The sequence below is a fragment of the Homarus americanus genome, unplaced genomic scaffold (genome assembly GCF_018991925.1).
Source record: "Homarus americanus isolate GMGI-L3 unplaced genomic scaffold, GMGI_Hamer_2.0 scaffold40248, whole genome shotgun sequence".
Lineage (NCBI taxonomy): Eukaryota > Metazoa > Arthropoda > Malacostraca > Decapoda > Nephropidae > Homarus > Homarus americanus.
In genome coordinates, this window is record NW_024712526.1 from 12,458,102 (window position 1) to 12,480,192 (window position 22,091).

The 22,091-nt window shown below is 34.8% G+C and overlaps 1 protein-coding gene across 3 annotated transcripts in view; it reads left to right on the forward strand.

Annotated features, from left to right (window-relative positions):
• The window catches only part of LOC121863267 (proton channel OtopLc-like), a 49,627-nt gene that overhangs the window by 11,203 nt on the left and 16,333 nt on the right, over positions 1-22,091 (forward strand). For 2 of the 3 annotated variants that reach the window (XM_042361833.1, XM_042361851.1), the window contains 4 exons: positions 6,177-6,335; positions 7,869-8,029; positions 12,401-12,548; positions 19,047-19,076. In XM_042361833.1, the coding sequence (XP_042217767.1) occupies positions 6,177-6,335; positions 7,869-8,029; positions 12,401-12,548; positions 19,047-19,076 (498 nt within the window). The remainder of the gene's footprint in view (positions 1-6,176; positions 6,336-7,868; positions 8,030-12,400; positions 12,549-19,046; positions 19,077-22,091) is intronic. The other variant, XM_042361842.1, reaches the window with a different exon arrangement.

The window sequence follows — 22,091 nt, forward strand, 5'->3', positions numbered from 1 at the left end:
CTCTAATTACTCTTCTTGATAAGTACATACTGTATAATAATGAATAATTCATACAAAAAAGTATGCACTAGCTTTGTTTTATAGTGCAAGTTAAAGGATGGAATTACATTTACAGTATATTACAGTAATTTATTTTTTATAAATGACCAAATTCAATATGATTCAATACACTTGTGTACATGGTGTGGTGTGGCAGGTGTGACTGTCCTCCTGTGTGCTAAGATCTACACAGAAAACTAAGGGTTTACACATATTTCCTCATTTAGTCTCTTCACGTTGCTATAACTTTATCAATAGCTTAAACATGTAATGTACTGTATAAGTATTAGTCTAAATTATTAAGTGTGTGTTTCAAACTTGGTTAGGAAATTTAACTATTATTTCCCAGCCAGAGAAATTGGCATGGGTACAGTCATGGTACTGTCCATCTGTTTGTTGACAAGTACAGTATATGGTATAGTTTCCATTGGGCATATTAAAAACAGTACATCAAGCATAAGTTCTTCATACACAAATGATGAACCCTGTTGATAAAGTCTTGGTTGGGGAGCTCAGCCATATCAATGATGGCAATAGTTATCATAGTACAGTACCATAATTATTTTAAAAGTAAAAGGACAAGAGGTGTTTTCCGTTGGGATATAACCCATCGAAAGTATTTGTTGTAGTTCTCGAGTGTCTTTGACATTGGTATGTGCAACCTCAATATTTTCCCCAGGATGAACAAGAAATGGTTGCTTGCTGTGATACCATACTGTATTATGCATGTACTGTATATGAAATATGTTACCGGTAAGCAGGCTTGAAATGATTTTTGCTACAGGTTCACCATCATACAAAATATTACTTTTTAAGATTTTCAGAATACTGTGAACTCTACACATTCTTGAATTATATATTTAAGTTGTATACATAAGGTACATATTTAAATTGAGACAGAACTGGATAAATGAATTGCTGTAAGAGCATGAAATTTTTTTGTTAGTTGGTAGTTTCAGTTGCATGTTATATGAATGCCATTTGCATGCACTTTAAGTACTGTACAGTACTGGAATCTATTGAATAACAATAAGAGCATGAGTTTTATCTGCTGTGCTCAGCAAATCACTAACTACCGGTAAATTAGAATTACACGCACACAATACAGTAGTGTGTATATATATATATATATATATATATATATATATATATATATATATATATATATATATATATATATATATATATATATATATATATATATATATATATATATATATATATATATATATATATATATATATTTCATGTAATTCCACAATACGTGGATAAGATAAATCTTGATAAAATGATTTTATCAAGATATATATATATATATATATATATATATATATATATATATATATATATATATATATATATATATATATATATATATATATATATATATATATATATATATATATATATATATATATACACACACACACACACACACACACACACACAGTCAACCCTCGCTTTACGTGGTCCCACTTTACGTGTTTTCACGTTTACGCGGTACCCTGCCGAACACGGAATGCTCACTTTCCGCGGTGTGTGTACCCTTTTACGCGGAGAGCGGCGTTAGCAGGGTGCGCACAAGGTCGCCCAGTCATCAAAACATTACCGAGTTCTTCACCCGCCACCCACCACAGCCGGCCCAAGTCAGTGATAGTGATAGTGAGGATATGGACTTATATGGACTTTGAGGGGCATGACAAAGAGGCCCTGCAAGCCTCTGTGGTGGATAGTGATACAATTGATACAAGTGATACAGGTGAGGGCCAATAATCTACCCTCTGCCTCGGAACCAACCCCCCATGCCCGTGTGCCCAACCATCTTTTTTACTAATGTAAGTGTTAAAAAACCTAATATTATTGATATTTCTCTTAATTATTAATTGCGTGTGCATCCCATCATAAAATTAAGAAGTTATTTTTACTACAACGTAGGTATTGTGTCTGAAAAAGTGGAGTTTGGGGGTCGGCCCAGTTTCTGTTTCAATTAATCCCGTATGGTCTGTTGTTCACTTTACGCGGGCCTCCGTGGGTTCAATTGACCACGTAAAGCAGGGTTACACGATATATATATATATATATATATATATATATATATATATATATATATATATATATATATATATATATATATATATATATATATATATATATATATATATATATATATATATATATATATATATATATATATATATATATATATATATATATATATATATATATATATATATATATATATATATATATATATATGTATGTATGTATATATGATTACAAAATAGTGATGTAGTAATTTCTATGAGTTTGTAAATTTCCAATATTTTGGACAATTTAATTTGGTCTGTATAAAGGGATTATCATGGTGATAATCTTAATACACCCTATAGATGAATAACATCATCACTAACCTAACTTCACCTAACCTAACATAACTTTAAATCATTTTATTATAGTTTAGGTATACTGTACATGTACAGTAATATGTCCGTTAGCTGGAATCCCCCTTAACCGGATCTCTCTGACAGCTGGAATTGAATTTTTTTGGGAAAATCGTTCCCAAAGCCGGAATTTTCCGGAAATTATGAGAAATTTTTTCCGGTACCGGGAAAATTCTGGGGATGGGGGATATTTTCCGGGTTCGAGAGATGATGTACTGTGCATTTTCTGGGAGTTCCAAGAACATTTTTCCGTTACCTGGAATATTCTGGAAAATTCTGGGGATGGGGGGTTTTTCCGGCTTGAGAGTCGTCTCGTTACCCGGAAATCTCTCATTCTCGGAAGCGCTCGACACCAATTATTCCGGCTAACGGAGATATCACTTATGATACAATACTGTAAACAATGTCTTATAGGATTGCTGTAAAAGAAAATTTTATAATTTGTGTGAAATAATTTCCATCAAATAATATAAAAAAAAGTTATACTTATTTGTCCAAAATGTCAGTTGGATTTTAAGGTTAAATCTGTTAATTATCTGTTTTAAGAGTTATTATTTATGGATATGGACAGATTTTTTTGTGACTTATGAGAGACAGCCACCAATCTTTATCTGGAAGGTAATTGCTACTTTCTTATCAAAGCTGACAGTATACGGTCGATGGAAGTCTGTCTCCCTGGAGACAAGATCAAATAAGAGGAGTTTGAAACATATTTCAATATAACAGTATTTTTTCTACATACTTTGAAGTACCATTGTGCAACATTTTCTCAGAACAACTTCCTGAAACAGATAAATACCTGTAATGATTTCTAAAGTATTTATGGTCACCAACTCTTCACTATGAGGACAAAGTATAATGGACTTGTAAGACGTATTACTAGCAGTTGAGATCAACCTAAATTTTGTAAACCTCCCATATTACAACTATCGTCCCATAAAGGAGTATTTGAGGCACAGAAATATTATGATAACTGTCCTAGATATTGTCAATTTCATCCGCTCATATGGGAAAACCCAGTTCAAAAGTTTTATTGAAGAACTGGAGCTTGAAGATAAGCCCAATGACTTCTCTTTCTACTGCATTGTGAGGTGGTTGTCAACCAGCAACGTCTTGAATAAGTTTGTAGATCAGTTGGAGACTATCACTACTTTTCTTGAAGAAAAGAACAGATGTTCTCCTCAACTGGAAAATGATGAATGGTTGCAAGATCTGATGTTCCTTACTGATATAATGAAACGTCTACAAACTTTCAACTTGGCACTCCAGGGGAAGGATAAAATTGTTTCTGATCTTACTCAGACAATTTTCAGCTTCCAGAATAAAATAAAAGTTCTTCAAAGAGACATGCTGTCAAGAAACTACAACCACTTCCCCAATCTCAAAAGGAGAGTAAATACATTCCCTGATATTGAAATAAATGACCACAAACTGGAAGAATACAAAAATTAATTACAAGGACTGCTTGATAATTTCCTAGCCATGTTTGATGACTTGCAGAGCTTGAAACCCTGCTTTACCTTTCTTGTAAGCCCATTCATGGTTGTTGTGATCAATGATGGTTGTTCGATTCTCAAACTTCTGGTTATGAATTCATCTGCTGTGAAAATGGAACTACAGTAATGGAATTTCAGGAGGACCTGGGTCTAATGATGATTCATAAATCTCAGTCTACAAACAAGTTCTGAAAGCAAGTTCCAGAAACAAAATATCCTGAACTCAAGAAAAAAATTAGTGTACAACTCATCTCAATTTTCAGCACAACATACTGCTGCGAATCACTGTACTCCGTAATGAAGTCAAAACATCGTGCATTCCTTACAAATCGACACCTGACAGAGTTAATTTGTACAGCCTTCGCAACATCTGCCAGATTTTCAAAGACTCACAGCTAAGATGGACTCGCAAGACCTCTTCTAGTAGCAAATAGCCTGATAATTGTAGCAGTATCTCTTTTCTTCATAAATAACTTTATGATAATGCCGTAGCTTTGTACGGTGGTATCTGATTCAAATATCTCTTAATTTTATTGGTTTGCTTGTTTTTCTTTTACACACACACACACTCATGCTCACATTTATCATGTGTACTGTATTACATCATTACTAGTGCTATTACTGATAACCAGTGAGCCCTCATATATTGCTCATACACTCGAGGTAAGAAAGTGCGGTCGCGAATCCATCTCTTGGAACCAGGTTAATCTGTATTTACCTCTTATTGAGTTGCCTCTTGTAGTGTTGCATTTTCCAGGAATGCATCTATATCGCTATAAGAGGTATGCAAAAATTTAATAGTAACAAAGACCTTCCATGCAACACTTTTTATTTTTATTTTAGGGGGGCATAAGACAGAAATTACTGCTTCTGAATGGGCCTTTCTCATAAGATAAATGTACCAGTACTTCTCGCATAACCCAACATGACACATGCCTTGAAAAGACATTCTTATTCACTTGTCTTCATCAGAAGCATAAAGAACCCCAAATTGAAGAATAGAAACCATGGGTCATCTACTTCAGTCTATCAAGGGATACCTCTCTTATGATATAAGCAACCCTCAATGTTATAATGGGGGTTTATAATGCAAGTCTCTTGGTACAGCATCTTTCTTTCCACTCTCTGTGCTGACTGGCTTGGTTCTAATGAATCACATCTTATGTTACCTTCCAGCTTAGAAAAATATCCCGATATATTTTGAAGTCCCATTTTATCCCCAAGATCCTTTTACTCGGTACAAGGAGTGTGTCAGCTGAGTTTGTGAATCATTAACGACAACTGATGAGGTTCAGAGCATATGAGGTGGTTACTGGATGATGCACTGACCCTGGGTCATTAATGTTGCATCAGCACAGTTTACAGTAGTCTTCATTCATCAGCAGCTGATAGCAGAATGATATAATTCCTCTGTAATGTTTTTAACTAATCTTTAATTATATAGTAAAGGTTAACATCAATGAAGAACTATAAGAGTGAATGCATGAAGATAGAAATCATAAAGCCTGGCATAAAATCACTTTAAATAAGGTGCACCATTAATAATAGATTACATTAAGATACAAGTGTATTTTTATTTTTTCTTAAGTGGTAAACTTGAATACAGTGTTATTTTATGTGTCATCACAACACATGCATGAGAGAATTATGAACTTTTAAATCCTGAGATACAAAAATTCTCTCTCAACTTGCAACTATTATTCTGACTAAATTATACATAAGGGTAAAGGATAATGCAGTATTGTTTCACCCATTCTTATGAGAACTGTTGCCATACCCCTCTTGTAGGTATTATTAATGAGACAATCTCTCTCTCAACATATTCTTTACTCAGAATAAGTAAAAAAAAAATGGTAATTTGATTTGAGAGTAAGTGCTAAAGACCACTAAAGATTTTTAAGACCCCGGTTCAGGGGTTACAAGAGGCAGGGAGAGATATCATACATTAAACCATGCTTCTAGCTGACCACTCTGCCATGTGTCAGAGCTGAGTTGATATGTTATACTGCATTGTAATAGATGACATCGAAGAAGCTAGTTTAGCTTATATCAGGTAAAAGAATTACCGTGTCCTTCACAAGTATGTAAGGTTTTATATCATATAACCTTCCAAATTTACTGCATTATCTCTGAAATATAAATTATCTGATGACCACACATATTTTCCCAAAATGTTTACTCATTTACTAATTTTTACCAGGACGTATGTCAAGTCGAGATTCCCGATTGTCTGGTTGCTCAGATGCAGATAATGAATCAGATCGTGCGTCTGTCAACACCTTGAGCTTCAAGGCTCCAAAATTGGCCATTACTGAATCTACCAATCATGGCTCCATGTACCTAAAAATGGGTGCAGTATGTAAGTTCATATACTTTTAATATTTCAGATGCATGAAAGAAGCCATGTCCTTGAGAATGGTAAGAGTAAATCACTGTCTTTCTGTACCTTTCTTGTCTACAACCAATGGATTAATCTTTATCAGTGGTCCACCTTGCAGATATATTTATGATGATGGTGCCAATTTGGATGCTACACTTACTGAACTGCATAACAAATTGGTTGGGTTTCATTACTTATACTGTATGGAGTCTGTATTGTATGGCTTGGTAACAGTAATATTCATTTGTGTACTGGATGATACCCGGAGTGTTGCCATGTGCCAATTTATTTTATTTATTTAGATTAATTAACAAAAGATATTTATATTTTTTCAGGCAGTTTGTTACAAAATTTTACACATTTGGTCAGTCTATTAATTTTTATATTTACTTGTGCAAAAGAAGTTATGCTCATACTTGTCTTAGATGAGTGGGCCAAGCTTAGTTTAAAACCCTGGTACAATGATGATTGGGTTAGGTTAATTCTTTTGGGTAACTTTATAGCTACCAAAATGATGGATAGGTTAAAATCTGTGGCTAAATGTGCAGCTTTTTCACTGTTAGTTAAGCTAAATATGGTAAATGACTGCCACAACATATTTTAGTTGTGTAAATGTCATTAAAAGGTTAATGCGTCAACATGAACACAAACCTGGTGAGCAAATACTGGTACAGGTTGACTTGACATCTGCGGTTTTGAATATTCCCAGTGACCTATAATGTATACCAGTTTCACATCTGTAGTGGAGCTTTAACAATTTGCTGTCTAGATCACAAGCAGTGTGAAGTGGTTCATTAACAGATCTATAATAAACTGCAGCACATAATGCTTATAACCATAAACACAATTGTATGAGAAACTTGACCAAGGAAATAAAACACTTGTAGAGAACATTTCCAAAACATACTTACAGAAAACCGAGCATCAAAGATTTTCACCTGTAACTGTAGTGGAGTTTATGGTTATTGTTGTCTCTCTTTCACTCTTCTTTTGCCTAAAGTAAGCATGACTAAAAAGCGTAACTTAACCTAATATCTATATCCTTTGAATTATTGAAGATCGAGTTACTTGTATCCGGAAAAATTCCGGGGATGGGGGATTTTTTTTTAGTTTGAGAGATGAAATTATGTGTCATTCTGGAAAATTCCAAGTAAATTCTGATACCCGGAAAAATACTGGACATGGGGATTTTTCCAGGTTGAGAGAGTCATCTCGTTACCCGAAAATTTCTCATTCCCGGAAGTGCTCTGCACCAATTGTTCTGGCTAATGGAGATATCACTTACATATTTTTATAATATTCTACTAAAGTAACCAAGATGTTCATTATCTTAGCACTCCTCCCAACAGTATAGCATTCTACTTTTGATCAGATATAATGTCACTGCTGTGTAGGTTTAACTATCATGAATTTTTTTTTACCAAACTGAAGTGCGAAGTTCATATCAGTTAATGATTATGTTCTTTCATAGTAAGATTAATATAATAAAACATATTATTGCTATACCCACAGTGTTTGGCATTGGGAGTATGATCTACAGTGGGCTTGAAGTTGGGCAATACTTTGAGCTAAAACCTGATGATGACTGTGCAAACATACTTCTTGTTATATCTCCGGCGGCACGTATGCTCTTCACATTCATCCAGATGTATTTCATCTTCCTTAACTCAAGGGTTTGTTATTCATTTGTTTTGTAATATGGATACAGAGTGTATTTTTTCATGTCCTCATGTTATGAAATGAAATGATTCATGATGAACTTTCTCCACAATGGACTTTCATACTGCATTACTTCTGCTCCCAGAAAGATGAGTTGTAATGTAGAGATGATTACAATTATATTTCTGGAAGTGGGGAACGACCCTCGTTAATATGACCAAAAATGAGGCTCTGGGTTAGTCAAATTACCAAAAAATCCAAAGTAACCGACTTCAGAATATTTTGGCATTATTCAACAATTTCTGAATTTTTTTGAGCGATTATTTGTTCGTTTCTGTTCAGTTTTTGCACCTTGCATTGGCTGCCACATAAAATAATCTATTTATAATTACTATACAGTCAACCCTCACTTTACGCGGTTAATGTAACCCACAGGGTACCGCGGAAAGTGAATAACATAACATATGGGATTAAATGAAATAGAGACCAGCTGACCCCCAAACTCCACTTTTTCCAACACAATACCTATGTTCTAGTAAAAATAACATCTTAATTTTATGATGGTACATGCACACAATTAATACTTAAGAGAAATAGAGAAATACAGTCGCCAAGTTAATGTCCATTCAAATAATGGACTCAACTCCCTCCCCCTCTTCTCACACTACACTCGCTGGCTCTTCCCTCTCTGAGAAATTTTGGGGGGAAAACCAGGTATAGTAATAAATAATACCTCAAACTAAAGTTAGGATAATATAATTGACATTGCTGGATTCCTTGTAAGACCAGGAATATTTTGAATATAAATTTCATATATTTTGCACAAAAGATACCATATTTACTCAGAGTAAACATTATATCTAAAATTTGTATGTCTAATGCAAAATCTATGATGTTTATATTCAAAATGATCATCAAATTGTAAGAATTCCAGCAATGTAAATTATATTCTGGCCGGGTAATTTGTATGAATTTTATGAGCTAAAACAAATATCTTCAGTTAATAAAAAAAAAATATTCTTCACGACACTATCTGTCAATCAAAGTACCCCACCTTGCCTCCCCCCCTCTTCCAACTGCGCCAGATGGTCCGTCCCAACCCTCCCTTCAAGAGAAAGGTTAGGTGAAAAAACTAGATTTTAACATTTAGTATTAAATAATACCTCAGATTAAAGTTAGGATAATATAATTGGCATTGCTGTATTCCTTGTAAAACCAGGAATATTTTGAATATAAATGTCATATATTTTGCACAAAAGATAACATATTTACTCAGAGTAAACATTATATCTAAAATTTGTATGTCTAATGCAAAATATATGATGTTTATATTCAAAATGATTATCAAATTGTAAGAATTCCAGCAATGTAAATTATATTCTGGCCGGGTAATTTGTATGAATTTTATGAGCTTATATTCTGGCCGGGTAATTTGTATGAATTTTATAAGCTAAAACAAATATCTTCAGTTAATAAAAAAAAAAATATTCTTCACACGTGCCAGGTGGTCGGTCGCCGGTCCCTCCCTCCCTCCCACCCCCCACCAACCCTCCCTACCAGATGAATGTGTGGGAATACCAGACTGTTTACCTTTTTAGTAATAAATAATAAATCAGACTAAAGTTAGGATAATATAATTGACATTGCTGGATTCCTTGTAAGACCCAGGAATATTTTGAAATATATTTATATCTTGCACAAAAGATAACATATTTACTCAAGAGTAAACATTATATCTAAAATTTGTATGTCTAATGCAAAATCTATGATGTTTATATTCAAAATGATCATCAAATTGTAAGAATTCCAGCAATGTAAATTATATTCTGGCCGGATAATTTGTATGAATTTTATGAGCTAAATAAAAAAATTATACTTCACCCGCGTAACGGGGTACACCCACCGCGGAATGTGAGCATCCTGGGTTCTGGCAGGGCACCGTGTAAATGGAAACGCGGAATGTGGGACCGCGTAAAGTGAGGGTTGACTGTATAAACAAAACTATTTTCTAAATGTATATCCAGTAATAATAAAGTAAATAATGCAGTAATAAATATAACACTGAGGTGAGCTGACGATGCGAGGGGTAAGGTGATGAGACAGGAGATGAAGTGATGTCTGAAGGCACCTACATAACACACACATTAACAGCATTACTAAACCATTGTCTTTTAACATTTTAATTTCTAATTTCTATTTTAAAATTAATTGATACATGATGGCTCGATTTACCTACGTTTGTACTTGGACGACTGATCAGTGAATAAACCAGGACATATGGAGACACATCATATACTGCAATAATATTTATTAAGTTCTGATAAATACAGTACAGTATAGTCTGGATTTACGCGGATTTTGTTTACGCGTTTGGTCATTTACGCGGTGCCTTGCCAGAATGAAATGTTTTAATTACGCGGGAAGTGGCGCGGGCAGGGTGCGCACAAGGTCGCCCAGTCATCAAAACATTACCGAGTTCTTCACCTGCCACCCACCACAGCCGGCCCAAGTCAGTGATAGTGATAGTGAGGATATGGACTTTGAGGGCTTTGACAAAGAGGCCCTGCAAGCCTTTGTGGTGGATAGTGATACAATTGATACAAGTGATACAGGTGAGGGCCAATAATCTACCCTCTGCCTCGGAACCAACCCCCCATCCTTGTGTGCTCAGCCATCTTTTCTACTAACGTAAGTGTTAAAAAACCTAATATTATTGATATTTCTCTTAAATATTAATTGTGTGTGCATACCATCATAAAATTAAGATGTTATTTTTACTACAACGTACGTATTGTGTCGGAAAAAGTGTAGTTTGGGGGTCGGCCCAGTCTCTATTTCAATTAATCCCATATGTTCTGTTATTTCGTTTACGTGTTTCTCGTTTTATGCGGACCTCCACGGGTTCAATTGACCGTGTAAATGCAGACTATACTGTACAGTACTTCGTTATTAAAGCAGAATTTTAAATACACTCAGTCTCATACACATGTCTAGATACAGGCTTTTTATCTAAGATGGAATTATGTAAAGCATTTTAGAATCACAGCTTCTTTGAAATTCAATTTAAGTACGTACAGTTATATGCAAAGAGCAACTGACATCTAACATAAAGGTGGGGGAGAAAAGGGGATGCGATGGACGAGGGAAGGATAAGAGGGTAGGCTAGGTGAGGTGGGTGATCAAGGTGCCAATGGACATAAAAATATCAAAGGGAAAGTCGGCTGTCATGGCCACTGCCACCTGTCCTGACCTGACATCACCTCACGAGACCTTTAGGTATATAACCGCTTGATGTCTCGCCACACCATACCCTTCATGGCTCCACCCACACAACTTTAATTAATTAATTTAAAAATTTATAATTAGTTTGCATGTAACAAGTAATGATTTTTGTTTCTTTCAATTGTATTGGAGTAAAAGTATTAGAAAACCATACTTAAGTAAAAGTACTGCAAAATTTGAGTACTTTTTAAAAAGTAAATACCCAGAAATATTACTTGTACAGTACTTAAGTAAATTTATTTAATTACTTCACAACTCTGGTTGTTATAAAGAAATCCTGGGTTGCCAAGCGGGAGAAGGTGAGTTGCCCTCTCCTCCGCCACCTCCTCTCCTGGGCTACTCACCCAAACATAGTTTTGTACAGTACTGTATCTTAATATACAGTAATTCATATTCTATTCCTGTAATTCATTCATCTTAATCTATTTCATAAGATATTCCTTTAATAATAATTTAATTTTAAGAACCGCCCAATTATTTCATATTCATTCCAAATTCAAATCACTTAATGTAATTAATATTTTTTTTTAAACTATGAATTAAGCCAGAATACGAATTACAATGATCCGAATTAACGTGACTCCAGTTACAGGTAAAATCTTGACATAATTTGTAACAACACACCAGATTAACTTATTTTATGAGAAAAGAAGAACTAGAATAACGAAATACAGTACTGTACAGTAAATGAAAGTAAAAAATAAGTCATCAGATAAAGGTATTTGGTTGTAGGCAACTATCAAACAGGAAGGTACTACTGCCTGGGAAGATATTGGCAGCATAATGCATAGTCCAATGTGCCTGGGTGGGCTAATCCCAGTAATTAATATTGGCATATTTTGTCTTTCGTCTTTCATAACTAACTCGAGTTAATCATAAGAGATGTGTTGCAGGTGACGAGGGTGTACTTATAATTTTACATGGATGAGCCACATTGTATACAAAAGAGAATATTTAACCTTATACACTATAGTATTATTGTCAAACTTCATCCCAGACTGTGAGTGAACAATTCTTCATTAATAAGGCCTGACTAATATTATTTCTATACTCCCTTGTAGATGAAATATAAACATTATTAATTACCAAAACTCTTCTTTCAGGTTGCCATTAGTCGTCACCGAATTATTGCAAGATTTGGCTTGATGCACATGATTGGAACTAATCTCTGTATATGGCTGAATGTCCTGGTTCAAGAAACTAAGCATGAAATCATAAATCTGACTCTTGGTCATGGTCATCATGGAGGAGGTAAGAAAGTGACAGTCTAATAAGAAGTACAATGATGGAGGCATGATGCTGTGTGTTAAGGTTTTAAAAGATTACTATCATACAGAATTATCCTTAACCATTCCCCATAACTAAGCTTCATACTACAACCACTCGCACACATTAGAGGCATCTGTATTAAAAATAAGAGAATAAAATCTCAGAATTGCTTCTCTAACCATGCATCTATTAAAATACATAATATTTTTTTCACCACCCTTTCCATAATGACACTCGGTTTTCTCTAACTGTAATTTTGTTTCTCTTTTGATTGACTTATTTTGCTTCTATTGAGAAAGGAAAATTATATCTTTTTATAGACTGTCCATTATATAATTTAGATAATCTAGCTAACATGAACATTAAGTGGACGTACCTAACTTCTTAATCTAATGACATTGTTAGTCTTTCCATGAATAAGATTAAGAAATTTTAGAAAATATATACAGTAGTGTCTTGTCTTTGCTCTTTGTCTTTAATTTGAAAAGAATTTGCTGTTGTTTTGTCCCAGTATATTTCAATGGTTAGAATGATCTACTGACAATTTACCCCCATTCAGATTAAACTTTTCACAAGACTGTTTCATTAACTATGAATGCTGGAGCAGCAAAATAAGTAGTAATCTACTATATATATATTTTTCCATTACCGGAAAATGAGTATTAATAATGATTATTTCATTATACATGGAAGGACTGCCAATATCTGTGGTTCTTAAACAGCTAATAATCATAACCATCTAGCTTATAAACTCACTATGCACTAATTGTTATACTGTGTGTGTGTGTGCGTGCGTGTATATGTTGCTTTCAATAATTATCTAAAAGAACTCCCTTTGTTTCTTCAGACATTTCTAATATCATTAACTGCAGTGTGACCTTTGTATAGCTGGTATGGGACATGACCAGTGAGACAACTCTCACTTTCCTGGATAGTGACTGTAGGCTTTAAATTACCCTGTAATTTGAGATGAAGATAGATCTTGATAGCCAGGCCTGATGAAATAATATTGAAATGTTTAGTCAAAACACATCTATATGCAAGCCAAAGACACCTTAGGTAGGAACCATCTGCACTTATCAGACCATTAATAAAAAAAAAATAAGACCATGTAAGCATAGGTCGAGAAACCCGAGTTTGTATCACCCGTATATTTTACGGTTAATGTCTAAAGAAGTACTTATGTGAAAATACACTATTGTATGTGTAGATGTTAAAGTTAGTGTAGCAGTTGCCACAGTATGCATCAAGAAACAGAAAATATTGAGTCAATCATAAAGATACCTACCAGGGTAGTTTGAGATGATTTCATCAGTACCCAGCTGGCTTCATGTTACAAGCAGAGATGGCTTTCTCTTTAACCTAATTTTGTATTGTACTGTGAATAGGTTTACCACATATACTCATGTATAAACTGATCTCATATATAGTTTGACCCCTAATGTTTTGCTAAAATATCCACAGTTTTTCATATATCTCTTGTACAATGCGACTCTAGCTTTTGAAAAATATTAGGTATAATCCTTGACATATTTTATAGCAAGACACCAGATTCACACCAATGCATCTTGACCATGACCACCACCACAATACCTGACACTATGAACAGTGTTACCAGCTCTGAAACTAAATTGCTGTCATTTACCAACTTAAAATGGTAGGCATATAAACAGCACTAATGAAAGCATATAAATAGCAATGATGAAAATATATATATATATATATATATATATATATATATATATATATATATATATATATATATATATATATATATATATATATATATATATATATATATATATATATATATATATATATATATAAAATGACACACCTTCAAGTTAGTGTACATACTATTGTATTGTCAAAATCTCAGGGATGCTCACCATTTCAATGCAGCCCCCAACCGGGATGCAGCCTCTCTGCCTCCCTTCAGTGCTCAGTGCAGTGGGAGGTGTGCAGTATAATAATAGTAAGATACGTCTTTAGGGCCTCGGAGTATGCTAGGGTTACATTCCTGGGATCGGGATCCCTGCATAAGTGTGAATTCGCTTATATTCGGGTCCCTCCTGTATAGGTATAACCCTTTTTTCATACCATGGTGATGGGCACGCAACTTCAGAATTTGATCTGCCGCTCCTTATCTTGACTTTTTCTTAAATAGCTCTTACAGTACAATATGTGCTTTTTTATTTTCCTCACTCACCACCACCATGAGCACTGCCACTAATTTTCACCTTAGGAGCCATGATTGTAGTAAAATTCACCAATAAAGAAAAAAATTACCCAGGCAAATGCCTGGGAGATGTTCACTTAACCAGTGCAGTAGAAAGAAGGATGCCAGAGTTATGTTATGGTTATTTTTTAACTTGTAATTTTGAGTAGATATAATGTACTTAATTTTCTACAATTTATTTTACTGTTACAGTACATGTACACACAATCTTTCATACAAAATGTGCAAAAAAAAAAATTATCACAAGGTCAAAAACATAAAGGGAATAAACATATCTGTGCACAGGAGTTAGCACACAAATCATGGGAGGGGAAAGGGGGAGTATGTGGGGAATCTCAGCTGTTCATGCTCCCCTGTGTCTTACGTGTAGTAAAATGTTTGCCAAATGGCAATGCCTTTTTTTCTCTCTCTCTCCTGACATTTACTGGTACACTATACATGCGAAACAGTTCAGTCGGGTTATCACCAAGCTGACTCAAGAGACGTGTGTGTATGCCGTGACATCACAAAGGGGGGGGAGGGTGAGGCTGGCCACGGTTACAGTTCACTGCCTCCACACACAAACTTTCACTTCCCACATATACACACCACACTCTTCATTTTTTGTATTTTATAGTTTTATATTATAATTATTTTCTTTATTTCTAAGTCACATTAAAAAAAATGGTTTTATTTTTGGAAAAATAAAATAAAATGAAATAAAAACTTGACATCACTACTGCTGACCCCCCTTCTCTTGCCCCGCTCAGTGTGCTAACTCTCACACACGAAGAAATGTTTATTCTCCTTTACGTTTTTTACCCCATGATTTTATTTATTTATATATTTATTTTTTTTATTATTTTTTTTTTTAACATTTTGTATAAGATTTTGTGTGCTTGTAAATGAGCAAAAAAAGTTGAAGAAAGTTATGTACATCTACCCAAAATTATGAGTTAAAAAAAGAACCATAAGAGCTCACAGCACAGCCTGATAGGGAGAATACTAGGGGGATATGGCTACGGTGAGGAGTCTAACTTAGCAACAATGCTACCAGTGATGGAAACAGATGCAAACAAAGGGAAAATTATTTGTAAATTTTCAATTGTATTGGGTTTTGTAGATTTAAAGTGGCATATATACTGAATGAGGTTCTGCTCTTCATGTAGCAACATAAAGAAAGATTGGAATCTAGTGGTATGATAAGGAAGCCCAGATTAAAGGAACTTAATGGTAAGGTTAGCCTACCGTGAGTATGTACTGTACTGGGTACTTAACATTCACACTGTAAATGACCCATGGAAATGCATGAATTTTAAACCTTGAAAAATATTACTGTATTTGTATATAGTAGTTTGATCCCATACGTTTTGTACAGTATATGCTACATTAAAATTGCCGACATGTTTGTGACTTAAAGATTTGATAGCTATGCATACCCATTGTCACATATACTGTGTTTCCCATATGCTCTAGATAATAAAGCCAGTGTATCTATAATATTTAAAATTTTCAAACTGTCATACTGTCAGCTTTAAAAAGCTACATGCTCTGTCTTTCTATTTAACTAAAGCTCATTTTGTTTAATTCTGATTTCTCTCTCACTTTTGACATGTTTGTAGTGAACTGCACTGCATCTTTTAGTGGTTATCCTATCGACCAGTCAAATGCCATCATTCATCAATACACTACTACTGCACCTGTTTTTTGTTTATGTACAGTATACTGCAGTCGGGGACAGTTTCCTCTTTGTACATATAGCTTTTTGGAGTTAAAAAGGAGGGTGTGTGTCCTTTTACCATCTTTACTGGATGATTAGTCTGATATTCCACACCACCCATAAAGTCTTGTTATGGCTATGGAGGGACATAGACATGCTTGAGCCAACTTATTCTTTAGATCTTCCTTCTATGGTAATTGTGAATGGAAAAGAAAGTGTGGGTAAATGAGTGTGAAACAAGATTTGAGATTCACAAAGCATTTTTCACAGTAATTTAATAAATAAAAAAATTCTACAGTGCAGTTCCGTTTAAACCAGTGATTTACTTAACCTGCACTGACACAGTTTACTAAGAATGTCAACATAATACTCACACCAGTATGAGATTAGTCAGGCACCATCAAGTGAAGTGGGGAACATTTTTACATGTCATATCTTTGCCACTCCTCAGCTGTAAATGGGATTTTACAAGCTCAGTGTGTTCTTATTTCTTCAAATGAACATTCATCTATTAATTGGAGTACTGTATATAACAATGTGATGTTAGGGTGTTTTGGGCTAATGAAATATACAAGTCGGGTGTTATGCCTCTTTTAAGTTTGAATAAATGACATTTTAGTCCAGGAAGATCAAAAGACATGACATAGAGACAGATGTACAAGATAATATGGTGCAACAGTGATGAGGATCTACATAACAAGGAGGACCTGCATGAGTGATCCTGCTGTACAGTGTCATATGTGTATTTAAAGTTTGAAAATGAAGTACGTAATTAGTTGTAAATCCCATTTTATGATCAAAGGAGGGGAGTGAGTGAACTAAACACTAAACACCTTTGCCCTGCAAGTCAGAAAGGAGATGCAGTTTAAAGGTAGTTTCACCTGTCCAGGTAGACAAGTTCAGATAATGAAAAAATTTATGCAAGTCACCCTCATCACCTACTGTATATGGTTATGAGTCATCCAAATTTCATGAATGGGTAGTTTAGCTCAAAGCCTAGTGAGTATTCAGGTACACCTAGTCAAAAAAATTAACTGATTCATTAACTGTCCCATTTTTAAACCTTCCTCAGCTGTAAATAATTCTTTAAGGTATTTAGCGTAAGCAAACTAGTAGGATGCTCTTGCGTTAGTACATAGATAAAAAGATACATCACCACAATAGGAGATATCAAAGGAAGATTTTCTAAGAGGTTTACACAAGTGATTACAGTTCATATTATACAGTAATTCCTTGCCTACTGCAGGGGTTATGTTCTATAATTCTTCCTTGATTAGCAAAACCATGGTTGACAATGGCTGGATCCAGGTCCAGTGAGAAATAAGTGGCTTAGAAAGGGGCTGATCTTGCTATTCTGTAATAGGCATTAAATAATACTGAGACTGCTGTATTGGGCCTTGTCTTGGAGAGTGTTGGCTGCCATTAGACTGTATCCGATCTTTTAATGACACTGAGAGAATGTTTAGTAGTTTTCTCATGTCACTCACTATGAGCCATGGGTCAAAAGAAAACATATTAATTAAACATTAAGATAAATGTAAAATCCTATACAACTGAGTAAAACCTAAGGAACTGTACAAAACACTAAATAGCTAAATAGTCACTCAATAGTGTTCAGGAATATGTAAATTTATATGGTATTCCTTATGTACTGTATCTCTAACAACCTGAGAATGATATAAATTGCATAAGAGAACTGCTCTGCTTAGATTAGATTAAAACTAACTAACTTTTCTTGAAATTTATATGCATCTTTTAATCAAAAATATTGATATTTTTATTAAGAAGTCAAAACCTGTACTTAACAGAGAGCTATTAAAAAAATCATAATAATAATTTTATAAATAATTGAGGAAGAGGTAAGATAGGCCATAAGTACACACAAGACAAATGAGGCTTCAGGAGTTGATTGATTCACTGTGGAACTCTTGAGGGAAAACTAATATATTAAATGGATGACCAGTTTCTAGGTTACTGTATGTATAAAAGAAAGAAGAGTACCAGAAGACTGGCAAAGAGCATGTGTAGTTCCTTGTAAAAAGGAAAAGCTGAAAATAATAAATTAAAAAATAATTGGGTCTGTTGAACTTGAGACATGGAAATAAAAGAAGTGTCAGACAGGGAGCAGCAGAGCATGTGAATGATAGAACATGGTACCAAGTGCTTTATGGGGATGTCATAGGAGCTGAGAGTGACTGGTGATGGTGAGTGAAATGAAATGATGAATATTTTGTTAGATTCTAGCCACCTAAACCATAGCAGTAAAAGGCTTGTAAGAACCAGCACATCATAGCAGGAAAAAGCTTTTGAATACTGTATACAAATGCAAGACATAAAATGTCTATTTATATACCTGTACACACAAGTATACATTACACACATACAGTATAATCATAATGCTTAATGATTTTCATGTACTGGTAGTTGCATTGAAGATGGAGCTATTGTTTTATCTGCTTCTGTAGGGCTTCGTTTCAGTCAGATCTTACTGACTAGACAAGGTACCGCAGACTTTTGTAAACACTTAAGTCTTACTTTACAGGGAATCTATGGGCACAGGTCCTAGCTGCAAGTAAGTGTAAAATGTTACTGTGAGGTAATGGTGCTGATTGCTCTTGGAAGCTTAAAACTGCAGTGTAAAAACCAGGAGGATTGTAATATTCTGATATATGGTACTAATGTATCATCAAATGACTTTAAAGTAAATCCTGTTTCTTTTAAAATTTGTAGATCATAGCTCCTGTTTTTTCCATCTAGCTGCAGTTGGTGAGGCTTGGGGGAATTGTGGTATACTGTAATGTATTATTGCCTGTTTGTTCTGGAGGAAATTAAAACAAAAACAGGTTCATCTCTTGGGGAAAATACTAACTAACCACCATACTAACATCTCTAAATATGTGATTATAACCAAATGAATGCAGTGCACAGTGAACCAAAATTACTGTGCACTGGAAAGAATGAGTTACAGAACTGCTCATAAGAAAATGTGTTTTGTCTGAAATGTCTAAATTACTGTACTGTATTTGTTAATTATTACTGTATGTATGTTATGTGCCAGTTATTGATGTTCTTATGAAATATTCACTAGAGCTGAGTCTAATTAGTTAATGTATTTTATGATATTTGCCTTTAGCACTGTACTGTATATCAATAAATGTATCACAGAGCCACTATATGTGGCTTTCATGGCCTATTGATCACTCAACGAGTAATGTGTACTTCCCTCTCAGTATGTAATGGGTTATCTGTAGTTTGGAGGTACGGATATTGTTCTATTGGATCATTGTGAATACTGCATAAATAGCCACTCACCCCTTGAACCAAGGTTTAGGAAGTAAGCTCCAACCTCAGTCTAGTGGTTGCTTCAAAAGTCTATGAGCTAAAATGTAGCTAAGACAAGCCCTGGAGTTGTTCACTTCAATTAAGCCCATCACTAACAAACTTGGGTTTTGATCATCTTTATTCAGATGTTTCCTACTTTTCTCTGGCTGTAAATGGGATATAAAAGGCCAAGTGGTTTGTTCACTTCTTTTCTCATTTTCATGTGATGGTCTTTATTTACAATAACATTCTTTATATTATTTGATCAGTGTTTTGTGGCAGATAAGTCATCTTGTTCATTTGATATGTTAAGGTTTTATTTGTTAAGGACACTGGTGCAAGCCTGTTGGTGTAAATGCAGGGCTGACTTTTCCCAAGTTAATTTGCTTAAGCATATCTCAGTAGTGTAGTGGTAAGTACTTCGGTGTTCTGTTATACTGGCCTGTGTTCTATCCCATGACACAACAAACTGGATTCCAAGAAAGACTTCTCAAATGACTGAGTAGAAAAAGTCTACACTGTACACATGATCCTACACCAAACTTACAGGATTCTTATCTAATAGGGACTCTCCTTTACGTGAGGGAAAGGTTTTCCATGTCTACATATACCTAGGCATTGTATATCATCTTGGCTTTTCAATTTTATTGAAGCTTTAGCTCACATTGGCTCTGTCACCATTTAAGTAAGTTAAACAACTCATTTACCGCAGTCATATTGACGGTCCTGGGCTTATTTAAGCATAGTTTAAAGGGTTTTAAGTCCTGCATTTGATACTGACAAGTAGAAAATTTTAAGAAATGGAAGGATTGAATAGAGTCAAATGGTATGAGAGAGATGTGGCAAAAACAAAAGTAATGATTGGTATTGTGGTGAAGGACCTGTGATGGAAAGTAGAAAATGGCCAGTGCTGTCTATAAAAAAAGGTGTTGGCAGTAATTCAGTTATGTACAGTGACTGCAATGTGGATAAACAAGAGGTGGAATTGAGTAGATGGCAGACTGCAGGATGTTGTTGACTAAGTATCTTGTATGTGCAGGTACAGTAATCATGTGGCCTCAGCACGGCTGGGAAAGCTCAACATTGGGGATATATCCCTAGATGGTGTTGATGAGTTCTGCTACTTAGGTAACATGATCAGTACTGGAGGTGGTGCTGAAGCTAGTTCAGTTGCAAGAGTCAGAAATGGCTGGAAGAAGTTTAGGGAGCTGTTGCCTTTATTAATAAGGAAAGATGGGAAATGAATGTAGCCAGCATAATATGTGTGTTGGTGTATAGCAGTAAAACCTGCACTTTTAAAGAAGATAATATAAGTAGACAAGCGATTTGAAATGAAAATGGCAATCTGGAAGTGTAAAAATAATGATGTTGAAAGATAGGAAACACTTTTGAGAGCTAAGAGGGCAGCTGTATGTTTAGAGTATGGGTGAGGTTTTATGTAGAGGTAGGCTGAGACGACTCAAGCCTGTGGAGAGAAATTGGATCAAAAGATGCACGAGTTTAAATGTGGATGGGAGGAGAGCTGGGCCAGACCAAGAATGACATGGGGAGAGGTTTTGAGAAAATGACCTCAGAGACAAGAACTTGACAAGTGAGGCTGCAGGAGACTACAGTTTGGAGAGCTACTATTAAGTAATCATGACTAATCCACACAAGTCTGGAAAATAGCCATAAAATGGTGATGATGATGTGAGGTGTAGGGGAGTTAGTAGGTTTTATTTTCAAATGACTTGTGTTTCCTCTTTTAGTTGTGTAAATTCCCTAAATGGAGTACATGTCACATAGCAGTTTGAGCATTGTGCTAGATTTTATTTCAACCAGGCTCCACTAAACTAGAAATCAAGATTAACTGCTCTCTCTCTCAGATCACACAGAGATCCTTCAAAAATACTTGAGAACCTTCCACAGGGTTATAATTGGTCTTTGTGCCTATTGAGTCTTATTTATTAACGAGGTCCAATTTTAGTTGTAAATGAAAATTGGGTCTAAAGGTAAGGTGGTCATTAAGTTTGATACTCCTTAAGACATAAGACCCATTGGATCCCTTGTCCTAATAGGCCTGTAACTTACTGACATTCATACTAAGGCTCAATCTTCTTTTACCCTTGAACATGGATTTGAATAGACTATGGTGCACAGTGAGCCCTTAGTCTTAATGACTCCCAAACTTAATGGTGCATTGAAATTTGGGCTCAAACTCTCTTTTCCATAACTTAGTGGCTTTTGCTACTTGAGCAACATAGCAGTCACTATAAGTTATAAATGG